Source organism: Gastrolobium bilobum, unplaced genomic scaffold (assembly GCF_033153095.1).
Source record: "Gastrolobium bilobum isolate Gb01-03AN ecotype WA unplaced genomic scaffold, APGP_CSIRO_Gbil_v1 utg26361, whole genome shotgun sequence".
Lineage (NCBI taxonomy): Eukaryota > Viridiplantae > Streptophyta > Magnoliopsida > Fabales > Fabaceae > Gastrolobium > Gastrolobium bilobum.
This window is the reverse complement of record NW_026895097.1, coordinates 100,134-114,482: the sequence shown is the minus strand read 5'-3', so window position 1 is coordinate 114,482 and position 14,349 is coordinate 100,134. Positions and strand designations below refer to the sequence as shown.

Genomic DNA, 14,349 nt, shown 5'->3' with positions numbered 1-14,349 from the left:
ACCCAAAAAAAACAGTGGTTCATCATTGCAAAGTTTCTTTTTGTGTCTGAAGCGGGCTAAACGTCAAACTACAAGACATAGAAACGATAGGATAACGGTGGGTCCAAGAGGAAGTCCGTGGCGAGAGACCATTATCAATGGATTAAGCTAGCTCAAATACATCAAGTGAGTCCGACATTATATTTCAACTAAAAATCTTAAGACATTAAGTTCACGAGTTTTTCCACTTATATACTCTTCACTTAGCTCATTACCAACTAATGTGGGACTCGTCACACTTAAATATCCAACAAAATCATCCTGCCTAATTATACACTGCCCATCAGAAATATGATAAAACAGATAAGTAAGCAACATGGTTGTCTGAGAAGCATTATTGTCGGAGAAGCATTACATGAGAGGATCATATTTTGAGAGAGAAAAACACAAGTAAAATCATTGAATGACTTCACATAAATTTAAATAAGGGTATCTGAGTTGGATTTGAATCCTCTTATGTGAAAAAGTGATCATGTGGTCATGTTATATCTGAGTTATTTTATCTTTATGATCAAGGAAGTCATTAATCATTTCAAATCAAGTCAACAAAGTGAGGAAGGAGAAAGGGATTAAGCTCAGACCCAAAGGATGTGGGAAGATTCTTGGAACCAAATCTAAGTCAAACGAATAATCATAAAAACATCGAAAAAAAAGCTATGTGCTTATGGTTAAGTTCTAAAAAAATTCAATCAATGAAAACTGAAAAGGGAATGAGATTTATTTTCTCATTTTCATGCAGGCCATGCTTAAACAGGTTCACTAATCCTATTCCTTGTGTTTCAACTGGCTTTGGTAGTGACCTTAGAAGCACATAAGCTGTAGAGGAATGTGTATAACAAAGGGATAGTATTAGTGACCTTAGAAGCAGTGAAGCACCATGGTATTCACAAATGTAAGGACAGCTAAACGCAGTGTAGAACTATATAAACATAACAGTCGTAAGATGAACATAGCATTGTATCAGCATGAGTTATTGGTAATCCACCTTATTTTTTATTACTGAAATATCGAACTGGACAACAAGGAAACTGCAATACTCTGCCAAATGATGAGGATATGGATAGTTCAACTTACTCCATCGACATTGATAAAACAAAGAAAGAGAGAGAAAGAGAAAGAGAAAGAGAAATGGGTGATGATGATGAGAATTATAAGAGAAAGTTCTATGTGAAAGTAACATTATTACCCAACTAATAAAGATAGCAAAAATGTACAGATAATCCCATTGTGATCTTTTTAACGGTTTCTCATCCACTTAAAAATTACACTAAACAAATCCACTTATCTAAGGAATTGGGTAATCGAAAAAGAGTGGAAAGCCATGTGCAGTACCTTAGAAGTTCTCAGGACTGTCATCCAATTGTTTCTCGTCTTCTATATCAACCTCTAAAATCTCCTGAAACCAAAGCAGAAAAAAGGAAACTAAAGTGTGGATGTTTTTGCCAAAGATAAGATATATAGAAAAGAAGCGCAAGATACGTACAGGAATCCTCTGTTTCAGATAATTACCCACTCTGGCCAGGACCATGGAACGCTCGTGCCAAAACCGACCTTTGAGGCTAATCTTCACGAAAGGTCCATCCAACTCCGCCAGTTCAACCTTTCCTGAAAGATAAGATGAGGATATGTAACCCCCATTCATTATTACATAATCTACCACCAACCACCAACCAACAAGTGAACACTTGTTGTTTCATCAACAAACAAATTACCTGTGATACCAACAGAAGTGTCAAAGATCTGACCCAGCTCCCCTCGAGCATCGACCAAAACCTGTCTCACGTTGTTTTCTGTGAGGTCAAGCGGCGGTGGAACTGGAAGAGCTGCTGATAAAGGCTTCAACTTCCTCCATGGTTTACCACTTGTCATTAGATCCACTGATTGAAGTGGAGACTTGGGCATGTGGATGTGAGTTGATTTTAATGGCGTCTTTCGGCTATGGTAACTGGTGCTGCTGCATACAGTAACTGATGACAGCGTGAGTGAGCTTACATTATGGTTATGAATGTCAAAGCCACAACAGAGGCCCTTCTGGGGTAGGGACATACTCCTTCAATTTTCAGCACTCTCTGCCTCTTTCGTTCACAAAAACAAAGATTGGGTGATGTTCAACTGGGCGAATTTCTAAGGAAATAGTAGAGAATACAGCAACAGCACAAGAGTCAGTAAAGTATTAGATATGGATAAAACGCTCATAAGCCATTCCTCCGAAAAATAAAATAAAAAATTCTTCAAACATAAATATTTAATAAATAAAAATAATTAAATATAAATAACATCAACGAACATGATTAAGATCGTTAAAATGATATATATATATATATATATATATATATATATGGAAAATATTACTCTTTTTTTACATAAGATTACTTCTCTCCTGCTCTCTCACTTCGATTTCCGCACCTCACCTTTTTTTTTTTCTTGTAATGGCGGGACCCACCCATTTTATCTCTACAACATAAGATACCTATCTTATGTTGAAGGAGAATAATAAAACCATATATATATATATATAAACCAAAGTATAAATTTTTGACTAGGCTCATATTTTAAAATGATGATCATTTTTTTATTTACTTAAATAAACGTAATACTTTATTTTTATGATTCAACTTATTATTATTTTTAAAAATCAGACAGACTGAGGCTTCCTTTATAAACAGTTCCATAGCTGCAATGAATTTGCCGCTATTGTCTAACGCATGAATAGCAGTTTGAGTAATGTTATATTTTCTTTAGGTATCCTTTTAATAATACTATTAATATTTAATAACATAAAAAATGTCAAATACTTTTTTCATTCAGTAATTCAAATTATTATGATGGTTGATTAAAAGGATGTAAGTTGCGTTTTATGCAATACCAAATTGAATTTATCTGTTGCATCAGGCGTAACCCATCATGGACAGTGCTAATTCTACCTTCCATCCTTGCACACCAATGTTAACTTCGAACACTATGGACACTGAGAAAGTAATGATACACATTATAGCCATACTTAACTGGTAACATTCTGAATACACCTAAAATCAGTTTCACACTTCTAGTTAAGAGTTCCTTGCTTGATAAAGTCACTGAACTACGACTGCTTGGAGATCCATTATAGATTTTAAAGCATTATTCGTACACAATCATGATATACAGATAATAAACAAACTAAATGGTAAAATCATTACAGATTTCACTCCAAAGCCTCAAAATTTAAGAGCACTCACATTTATAAAACAAAATGCTTTAAGATCCCTAATTGATACATATGGGCATTTGTTACTATTAAGTATTATCCTCCCTACACCGCAGCAAAGTACTCTTTGCTAAGCTTAGGGTCTGGTTTCATGGACTTCTCACCAGGCTTCCACCCAGCAGGGCAAACTTCATCTGGGTTCTCCTGCACATACTGCAAGGCCTGCAAGACCAATGCACATAATTTGGAACAAAAAATTATATAAAGGATAGAATGGAAAAAGAAACCAAAAATAAAAATAAAAATAAAATAAACACCTTTAAGCCTAGTGTTTTCCAAATTAAGCGTCTAATTACCTGGAGTGTTCTCTTTGTCTCATCAACACTTCTACCAATTGCCAGGTTGTTAATGGTAGAATGCTGGATAACCCCTTCCTTGTCCATGATGAACAATCCCCTCAATGCAATCCCCTAATTCATTGGAAACATTTGGAATCATTGTGACACAAGAACAAAAAAGTGGAATGAAAAGCAATAGTTTCACAGCCAACATTTCACCATTTCATGCAAAATACTAAAGCTATTACTTAAGACAACATCCTGCATTTCATTCAAGAGAACATACTGAAACTAAAGCACAAAAGAATCGGGGTTGCTAGGAAAGGAAAATGAATGGCCATACTTTAGGTCATGATGTCAAAACATACCTGATCAGGAATGAGAACACCATATGATTTTGATATGGATTTGGTGACATCAGAAATCAAAGGATACTTTAAGTCGCCAAGACCACCTGATTTTCTATCTGTTTGAACCCATGCAAGGTGCGAGAACTACAATAATAACAATAGAACCACTAATCAAGAAGAAGCAAACTGTGGAAGTTCCTCTGGATAGGAATTGTGAACGTAGAGAAAGGAGTAGATTATAACATAAAGAGCTATTTTTTCTTGGGCATGCATGCATCTGCAGGTGGGAATATTGTGTCCCAGTCTGCAAAGATCACATCCTTTACAAATCTTATGAATCGCATTACATTTGTAGTCTGTAGATAAAGAAAAACACATTTCAATTATCAAAGTTTGAATGAAATTGCTGCCCAATCACTTTCCATTATATATGAAATAATTTCCACTAACCATATTCTTCCATACATAATAAACTCTATGCAGCAAGTTTTAGAGAAAAATGAAAATAAAAGACCCATACAGTTTTGCCAATTGTGTAAAGGATTCTCAATCATAGCTTCTTCCTAAAAAACGAATCATTAAGGCCTTAAACTATGTGAAGACTGTAAGTGGGCCAAGTCTGCACACCCTTTATTTTCTTCAGTAGCTAATATACGCAGGCAGAAGTATATCATATCAAGAAAAATGTAGTACAACAGCAACAACAACCAAAGCCTTTTGCACTAAATGGGGTCAAAGCTATGGGGAAAACATTTATATAAGATCCAGAAGCTGAGGAAATCATTATTAAACAAAGTCTAAACGAACTCACAACACTGTCAACTGAAACACCCAATATCTCTGTATTTAGTTCCTCAAACTCTGCATGCCGGTCACTGAAAGCAGTGATTTCTGTAGACAGGTAAAATATGTTAGGACATGAGAAGATTTAGCATCCACAACCACAACTATCACGACCAGACTATAGTTTACTAAAATATCAACTAACCTGTCGGACAGACAAATGTGAAGTCCAACGGGTAGAAAAAGAGGATAACATATTTTTTCCCAATATATTCAGATAGTTTGACCTGAAAAGACAAGGCTTTAGTCAAATGAATTTCTAAGCACGAAACTTTCAAAAGGCATTATATAATAAAGATATAATGAGAGAAAAAAAAAAAAACTCTGCACAAACTCATAATATGTTTATATTTGCTTTGGCTTGCGGCAGTCTACCTTGATAAACTCCTGATCAAAGACAGCCTCTGCTTCAAAATCCGGTGCTGTGTTCCCAACTAACGGAAGTTCACTCTTTAAAAATGAAAAAAGTAAAAATAAATTACTTCAGAGATCAAGCCAGAGAAAAATTATGCTCTAAAAACTGAGTTTTCAACTTCATCAATAAAGCTACTATAGTCAATGACTAGATAATAAGACTCCTACAACATGAACGAGATATTCTATAAATTCCGGTAATTACAATTAATAAGTACTTCAGTGCAACAACAACTATCATATATATCTACTGATAAGCTCGACAATGCTGCAAACAGAAATTCCATTGTCACCAAACTCACAATCATCAATGTAGTGATTTCACAAAGGCCAGGAAAATTTAACAGGTAAGTGAAACTAGAGAGAGCCCCAAACGAGACAGTAGAATCTGAAACCATATCTTATTGAGCGGAGAGACAAATACACCAACATAGAGACCAACGAACATATAACATCAACAGAAGTAGGAACATTCAATTGTAGATAACTATTTTTTTTTTTTTAAATTGTGCAATGTATCAACTGTTGTGGAAAGATAAGCAACAACCGAGCTCAAGAACAAAACTTGAGAACAACCAGGTATTAATGAGCCATGAAGCAAAAAGGATTTGTGAAAAATCTTACAGAAGCCCTAACAATAAAGCTGCGGGGAGAACGTGAGCAGCGATTGACGGAAATAGAGGGAGGGAGGGAAGTGTGTAAAGGTTTGCAAAGAAAATTGGAGGAATTGGGAATGGAGAGTGAAGAAAAGGAAGAAGGGAATTTGGGAGATAAGAGGATTCTAGGGTTCACAGAGAGGAGAGAAGCAGAGGGAGTTGAGCAGGCCATGACTGAGTGAGTATGAGAAGAGGTAGAACAAGAAGAATAAGAAATAGATAGCGATGATAATAGACCTAGGATTCGAATAAATTTTTGGTCTCAGTTCATCCATCAATGAAACCATTACACGTAGAGAAAAGAAAATTTTAGTTGAGATGTAATATTTTTATTGGTAGAATGTACTGAATTTTTAGTGCAATAGTAGCACTAAGGGAGTGTTTGGTAAGTGACAAAAAAAAATTGTCATGGAAAATGTGGTATGGAAAACGAATTTGCCTTGTTTGGTAGAGGGAAGAAATGAAGTAAAGGTTGGAAATGAATTTTACGGTCAATTTCTTTTCCACCATTTTACGTTGAGACATTTTGCCATTGAAAACATGGAAAAAGGAATTGGCGACGCGGGGAAAAATGGAAACTTTTTTTTGAGACAAAAACACCCTCAGCCCTAGATATCAGCGAAAGAGTTGGACCCTGCCTAAATTATAACGTTGGGTGACACAAGGAAAATCAACAACATTCAAAATTTACAGGTAATTTGGAAATTTTGGTAAAGATTCTCATCATTTTTTTATAATCAACCAAACATAGTTAGTAAAATTAATCCAACTTTCTTGTCAAAATTTTTGGCCTACCAAACATCTTTCCCCGTAAATTTTTTTTGCCACTTTTATTCTGCAAATTTTTTTTCCCAAATAAAAAAAAAAATCTCCTATACCAAACGCCACCTAAAGATTTATTCTTAGGATTCATGCTATTGCCAAGTGTTTTAAAACTCTGTCTGTTCATCGATTCTCGGATACATTTACCCTTTTTGCCACTTTTTGAAGTATTATTTATCACAATATTATGATCTAATGAAAATATTTTAAAATATCACGTCATATTCTTGCCTTATCAAAAAATGAGACTGGATTAGACACGTGTCTTATAGGCTATAAATCTCGTCCAACAGTGTAGCGAGATTTATAGTCAATATGACATACTATCACATTTACAAAAAGTTATCCACTTGGCTAATCTCGCTGAGCTGCCCAACGAGATTAGATGGACTTTTTCCACATATCAGCACCTTGAGTATTTGTTGCTGACCGAGATTAGTGGCAATTGTACACCCAACATATGCATGTGTGACACAAGTCACAACTGCACGAATCTCCCTGGGCAAGTTAGTGAGTTATGTGCGCCAAACCCCAACAAAAATACCATGCTAGTTATCATTTAAGTTACGTTTATAAGTAATTGTTAGGTTTTGTTACTTTATAAATGCCAAAATTTACATGCGCATCAATGAGAGAAATTTAGTTATTTTGAGACAAAAAATATATCACAAGGGGTAATGTTGTGGTCAGGAAAAAATTGATAGTGTTTAATTATAAATTTTCACAAATTAAGGGTAATTATTGAATAAGTTAAAGTTGTAAGGACTATTTATTTATTAAAGAGATAACAATAATACTAACTCATTAAAAAAATTAGGACAATTCATATTATACTATAAATAGAAAAACAAAGACATTGCATACAACCACCTATAAATATGGGTAGATGGAAGTGTGAGGTAGGTATTTAATACTTTGATTCTGTATCACTAAAAGAAACAAAGTTTAGTTACTATATTTAGAACAATCAAAATCGGTTAGCAACCCAGCGAGATAGGCCAGGGTGCTGACTGTAAGAACTCGCACCGTTAATTAAGGAAATTAATTAATTATATATGAGAATTACGAAATAATTCCATAATTGACCTTGATCATTATTATGAGGCTTAAATAAGTATGATAAGTGATTAAGAATGCTGAAAGTTGCTTTTCGGAAGAAAAGTGCAGATACCAGTTCTGTTAGTCGGTATAAATGCGTACCGATAAAGTATCCCGGAAAATTATAATAAGTGCATGAATATTCCTAGAATAATATATAGGACTTTTAAAATGAGTTTCAAGTTAAAATAATGAGAACTGGTGCCAGAACTGATATTGGCTATGAAAAACGCGTACCGGAAATGTGCTGCGAAAAATATAAGAAAAATATGTTAATTCTTGAAAAATTTAGTAGGTTAAGAATCATGAGTTTGGGATTAAAATGCTAAGCATAGCAATTAAAGTTAATACTGTGTGTTTTACGACTTAAGTGGCCTATATATACTCTTGTGATGGGTCAAAACCCTAGGCACATCAGTTTTCTACGTGAGACACTTGGAGGCTGAGTGGTTATCACTGTTCCATTGCTCTTCATTCATCATTTGTGACCAAACCACCATTTTCTCTTGATTTTCCTTCTCTTTAACCTTGCAAACACTTGGGTGTGTGATGGGTGAGGGTAAAGGAACCATCTTATGAGTGTGGGTGTACTGTGTTGGTAGTTTAGGGGCTGTGTTCTTTGCTCTTGTGGAGTGTGACCTTGTATATGGTGTTTTGAAGCTCCAACGAGCTTTCTTGTTGAGTTTAAGAGCCACCTACATGCTCATTTTTGTGGTCTTGGGTTGCTGCACTGTTAAAGGACTTAGAAACCATCAAGACACCTTCCTTGTTGATGTCTTTAGCTTGTGGTATGATCACCACCCTTAAACTTGAGTTTTTATGCTTAAAAATGGAACCTTGATGCATGTAACAAGATAAGATGAAAACCTAACGTTGGGTAATGCTTAACACACTTAGAAATGCATGTGTAAGCTTCTGTAATCGGTAAAAGTTGGACCTTTGGTTTGGATTTTCGCGAAATGCAGAATCTGGGTTCTGTCGCGAAATATCCGGATATTTTGTTGTGAATATCCGGATATGGGGATCTGAATATCCGGATATTGATATCTAGATATGCCCCCGACGAATATCCGGATATTCTGGGATTTCGAAGAACAGTAGCTGCAGTGTTCATGCAGTGGGCTATTCGGGGTTTGTGGATCCTAGATTGTTGAAGTTGAACTTCTATTTTAATTGAACTAAGTCAAAATCAAGTGATTAAGGGCTTATGACTTTGTATGAAGCCTTAAGACGTAAAACGTGAAAGAAAATGCGTTGTCTTTTGTTGAATGCTTGTAGAGAATGATTATTGATATATTATCGGCCCGTAACAGATTGTGATACTGTTGTGTTTGGACTTTGAGATTGTGTGGACTCTTGGCTGGGATAGCTAGCTTGCATGGTAAGCTTTTGTGTCCTCGGTTTAGCCATGTTGTGGTTCCACCATGTCCCGTGGGGGTATGGTTATATGCATGTTGTGTTACATGCTTTGGATATTTTGAAATGCTATTGAGCTGTTATATGCTAGTGTCTTTTAATGATATGCATGTGGTGTTCCACCTATACGGTAAACCTGAGTATGTGGTACATACAATATGGTGAGGCTGTGAGTGAGGTGCAAGCGGTGTTCCTTGTACTACATGTAGGTAATAGACGTATTCCTGCATTTCTCTGGCCAGTAGAATAGTTTAAACACACATGGCATGAATATCTGTTGCACTGCATAGTTTTGAGAACTTATATTGAATTACTGCTTTTAGAACTTATATTGCACATGTAAGTGAACTTGTGATGAAAGATCCTTGAGGACCCCTTGTCTTACTGAAATTTCTGTTTAGAGATCTCACCCCACGTTTGGGGCACCATTTCAGGTTCAGGTATTGCGGGGGTTGAGACCTCCAGCGGCAGGAGGCCGGAGCTTAGCTGATTATTTGTTGTTATGATGATTATATTGGATGTTGGATCCTGTTTACTGTCTTATGCTCTTAGCTTCAGTTTATGGATTATTATGTTGAGACTTTGTTGGTTACGCTGTTGATTTGGTGAGCATGAGGATTGCCCATGCCACACAGACTTGATTATTGTCTTGCTTTATTAGGAGTTGTAATAATGTATCAGGATATTGTCCGGACTACGTGTTGTAGATCCGTGATTTTAGATACTCACTTTATCTATATTATGAGGCATTTTAGTTAGATGTTTATTTGCAATTTACATACAGGCAATATTTTATGAAAATGATTAAGTAATCAACTCGCAAAGTATAATGACGTCATAATTGAAAAGAAAAAGATATTCCGCATTTTTAATTAAGCGCAGCTTAATACGATGATATGTTAACAAACCGGGTATACACGGGGTGTTACACTGACACGTGGAAATATCTGAACTAAACTCGTCCAGCAGCCCAGTGAGATACCCCAGGGTGCTGATATGTGGAAACATCTCAGACAAACTTGGTCAGTAGCCCAGCGAGATACACAAGGTGCTTACACGTGAAAATAGTCTATATAATCTCGCTGGGCAGCCTAACAAGATTAGCCAGATGAACAACTTTTTGCAAATGTGGAAGTTTGCCACATTGACCACAAATCTCGCTTCACTGTTGGGCGAGATTTGCGGCCTGCAAGATACTGCCACGTGTCCAATCCAGTCTTGCTTATTGGTGTAGCTAACATGTGATGTGGCATTTTGGAAAAATTACAATGAATCGTGGCATTGTGATAAATAGTATTCCAAACAGTGACAAAATCGTCAATGTCCCCGATTCTTGACGGAGGTATTGGGTCATTGGTTTAATTGGTAGGTCACTGATTCAATCGACTTAATTAAATTTATATAAAATTATATAATGAATATATTATAAGATGCATTTTGTCGAACAATTAAGGATAACCTCGTGATAAGTGATAATAATACTCACTCTCTTGAGCTGGGTTCAATTTTCAGCCATTGCAATTTTTTAAAAAAACTGCTTGACCCGAGTCTTTATTACCCATCGAGTCACCGAACTTTGGCCCAATCGATCGGTTGATACCAGTTTAAATGTATGGCTAGCTCCAATGAGAATACCGGATCTCCGAAACTCATGTCGACTCGATCAATGTGATTCGGGTTTTAAAACATTGCTATTGCTAACCCACCCGCTTCATGCTCCATATGTTCGGGTTTGGATTCGCCCATTCCTTAATTTACTTACCTACTTACCTTAACTACAGATACAATGTTAGGGTTGGTTTAATTTGTTAAATATCAGGCACGATTCATTATAGAAAAAATTTCAACTTGTTTGATTGTTAAAATAGTACAACAGTAGGATTAAAAAGCAATGTAAGGAATCGCACGAAGTTTTAAAATTTTGGTAGCCGCTAAATAATAATATAAAATATTGTCGGCTGATCAAAACAAAAACTAATAATTCTTACTCATTTATTATCCAAAATTCTATTATGTATCTAATAAATTTTAGAATATTTTATGGATGCCTGTGAACACATTATAATGGGACGTAAACAGATGGAAGCTACTTATGGAAGTTTCACCCAGCTCAGAATAGTTAGGAAGTCTTATCTCATGTTTATAGAGTCGTAATATTCTTATTACCAAAAAAATTATTACCAATTCATTACTCATCTAATTATAATTAGATCAGTATTTTCTCACTTTTCTAATTTTTTTCAACATTTTTTCTCATTCTGATTTAATGGTGATTAGATAAGTAGTAGGTTGGTAATGAATTTTTTTGATAATAAAAATATTCCCTCTCATGTGTATATAACAAAAATGAGGCAAATTATATTTACAAAATTTTTATTTACAAATTACATTATGTACTCCAGAGAGTGCATACTTAAGTGTTTGTACTCCCTGACATTGTTGTAAAAAATTAGTGTAAAAATATAAAAACTTACACTTTTATTGAAGTGATACGTGTTAAAACACAAGTAAAAACTCTCATCAGTAAAAACTGGTAAAAATTCCCTATAAAAACGTAAAAATGATAAAAACGCAAGTTTCTACATTTTTACTTAAACCAAAAAATTGAATCGGGTCATATCCAAAAATAAATGAAAATGAATCGGGTCAACTTTTAACCTATGACTCAGGTTTTTTTTATATAAAAAAAACACCTATTTTCATTTTTCTCAAATCAAAATGCATATCTTCTAGCTATCTGGAAAAAAAAAAAACCCTCGCGAAAGGTAGTTGTTGCAGGGAAAAAAGAGAGTGAAGTCATTGGTGAAAGTTTGAGTACCAAACTGATGTGAGTTTTGAATAAATCTATTACGTTTTATTACAAATGAACTTCTTATAGGAGCAAGAGAAGAGGACATTGAGGACATGCAACTGATGCAAAATCATGTATTTGATTTGAATCAATTGATATAATTTAGAAGTTATTAAACTTTATTCTTTTGATGTTTTAGAATTTGGTTGTAGGAGTTGTTAAACTCTTTTTTATGTTTTTGGACTTATGTAATATATAGTTATATAGATTATATCTTTTAAATATGAAATTGTTCATTGAACTTTGGGTGACGATCACTTATGATATATATATATATATATATAGGAAAAATATTTTTGCAGTTAATGCAGATAAATTATCTGCCTTTATTCCCAAAATGACGTCGTTTTGGTATTGAAATCTTAAAAAATTATAAATATAAAGAATATTATAACCCTGAAATAAATTAAAATTACAAAAACACCATGATTTTTGTAACACCCCGTATATATCTGGTATTGTTATCATTAGATCGTATTAAGCTACGCTTAATTAAAAATGCGAAATATTCTTTTTCTTTTCAATTATGACGTCATTATCAATTACCAACTTGATTACTTAGTCAATTTCATAAAATATTGCCTGAATGTAAATTGCAATAAAACATCTACTGAAATACCTCAATATATAAATAAAGTGTGTATCTAAATCACGACATTACATCTCGTAATCCGGACAATATCCTGATACATTATTACAACTCCCAAAAGACTCAAGACAAAACAATATTATGTGTCATGCACAATCCCCATGCTCACCAAATAAACAGCGTAAACAACAAGTCTTAACATAAAACTCCATAAACATGAACTAAAGCTATAAGCATATAAGCAGCATGCAAATCCAGCATCCAACATGTCAGCATAAATAACAGCAAATCTAACTCAGCTCCGGTCTCCTGCCGCCTGAGGTCTCAACATTACATGATCATGAAATAAGCATTCCCCAAACGTGGGGTGAGATCTCTAAACAAGAAATATCAGTAAGACAATGGGTCCTCAAGGATCTCCCACCCCAAGCTCACTTACATGTGCAATATAAGTTCTAAAAGCATTTATATCAGTATAAGTTCCAAAACTATGCAGTGCAACAGATATCTATGGCATGTGTGTTATCACTATTCTAGTGACCAGAGAAATGTAGGAATACGTCTATACCTACATGTAGTACAAGGAACACCGCTTGCACCTCACCCACAACGTCACCATATTGTATGTTCTACATACTCAGGCTTACCGTATAGGTGGAACACCTCCATGCATATCAACAAGGCACTAACATATAACAGCTCAACAACATTTCCAAAACATCAAAAGCATGTAACACAACATGCATATAACCATATCCCTATGGGACATGGTGGAACCACAACATGGCTAAACCGAGGACAGGAAAGCTTACCTTGCAAGCACACTATCTAATGCCAAGAGTCCTCACAGCTCAAGCCCAACACACAGCAGATCACAATCTGATTTAGGACCAACAAATGTATCAACATACATAACTCAAAAGCATTAACATAAAGACTACGTTCTCCTTTAACGATTTATGTCTTAAGGCTTCCAACAAAACCACAAGCCCTTAATCACATGATTCTGACTTAGTCCATTAAATACAGAAGTTCCACTTCATCAATCTAGGATCCACAAACCCCCAATAGCCTACTGTCCTCACAACACAACTACTGTTCTACGAAATTCCAGAATATCCGGATATTTCTCGGGTGCATATCCGGATATGCAATATCTGGATATCTCACTGTCCATATCCGGATATGCAATACCCGGATATACAGATTCCCATATCCGGATATCCAAATCCCATATCCGGATATTTCTCGGGCAGATATTCAGATATTTCACGACAGAATGCAGAAACTGCATTTCGTGAAAATATCCTTCCAAGGTTGGGTTTTTACCGATTTTAAACACATAAACATGCATTTCTAGGTGTGTTTGACATTACCCAACGTTAAGTTATCACCTTTTAGCCTTAACATGCATCAAGGTTCCATTTTTAAGCAAGAAAACTCATGATCAAAGGGGGTACAACATACTAAGGCTCAAAACTCATAACCAATAGGCTCTTGGAGCTCACCAACAGTCCCCAACCTCTGACTAGGACAGAACACAAAAATGCTAGCACAAGATGGTTCCTTTCTTCACAAAGGTAGCTTCTTGAAGCTTCACAAACCAAGAAGAAGGTGGCTCTCAACCCACACCCCAACTCAGCACACTCCCTGACCAGAAATAGTGACTAAAACCCCAAGCAAAGCACCATCACACCCTCACAAAGATGATTCCCAAGTGTTTATAAGAAGAAAAGAGAATGATCA

General features: G+C 35.3%; 2 protein-coding genes across 4 annotated transcripts; both read right to left on the bottom strand.

The window, feature by feature from the left end:
* Positions 1 to 1,034: 1,034 nt before the first annotated feature.
* On the bottom strand, positions 1,035 to 2,184 carry LOC133299058 (uncharacterized). Of its 3 annotated transcripts, none has more exons than XM_061498638.1 (3): positions 1,752 to 2,184; positions 1,523 to 1,644; positions 1,035 to 1,461 (listed from the first exon to the last, which is right to left on the bottom strand). In XM_061498638.1, the coding sequence occupies exons 1-3, from the start codon at positions 2,083 to 2,085 to the stop codon at positions 1,426 to 1,428; spliced, it is 492 nt and encodes a 163-aa protein (XP_061354622.1). In that variant the 5' UTR covers positions 2,086 to 2,184; the 3' UTR covers positions 1,035 to 1,425. The 3 variants fall into 3 exon arrangements, with proteins under 3 accessions (XP_061354622.1, XP_061354563.1, XP_061354484.1); XM_061498579.1 differs by having other exon boundaries at positions 1,038 to 1,432; XM_061498500.1 differs by having other exon boundaries at positions 1,042 to 1,435.
* Positions 2,185 to 3,092: 908 nt separating this feature from the next.
* Positions 3,093 to 6,031, bottom strand: LOC133298284 (2-Cys peroxiredoxin BAS1, chloroplastic). Its single transcript, XM_061497577.1, has 7 exons — positions 5,796 to 6,031; positions 5,133 to 5,207; positions 4,903 to 4,984; positions 4,726 to 4,805; positions 3,933 to 4,058; positions 3,583 to 3,696; positions 3,093 to 3,448 (listed from the first exon to the last, which is right to left on the bottom strand). The coding sequence occupies exons 1-7, from the start codon at positions 5,997 to 5,999 to the stop codon at positions 3,332 to 3,334; spliced, it is 798 nt and encodes a 265-aa protein (XP_061353561.1). The 5' UTR covers positions 6,000 to 6,031; the 3' UTR covers positions 3,093 to 3,331.
* Positions 6,032 to 14,349: the final 8,318 nt, after the last annotated feature.

Bases quoted from the DNA above. Each gene is read 5' to 3' on its own strand.
- LOC133299058 (XM_061498500.1), bottom strand. From the start codon at position 2,085: ATGTCCCTACCCCAGAAGGGCCTCTGTTGTGGCTTTGACATTCATAAC. The intron at 1,645-1,751 runs GTAATTTGTTTG...CTTATCTTTCAG, and splicing joins CACTTCTGTTGGTATCACAG to GAAAGGTTGAACTGGCGGAG. The intron at 1,436-1,522 runs GTACGTATCTTG...CTTTGGTTTCAG, and splicing joins ATCTGAAACAGAGGATTCCT to GAGATTTTAGAGGTTGATAT.
- LOC133298284 (XM_061497577.1), bottom strand. From the start codon at position 5,999: ATGGCCTGCTCAACTCCCTCTGCTTCTCTCCTCTCTGTGAACCCTAGA. The intron at 4,059-4,725 runs GTGAGTTCGTTT...TTATTATTGTAG, and splicing joins GTGTTTCAGTTGACAGTGTT to TTCTCGCACCTTGCATGGGT. The intron at 3,697-3,932 runs GTATGTTTTGAC...CCAATGAATTAG, and splicing joins GTGTTCTCATTCCTGATCAG to GGGATTGCATTGAGGGGATT.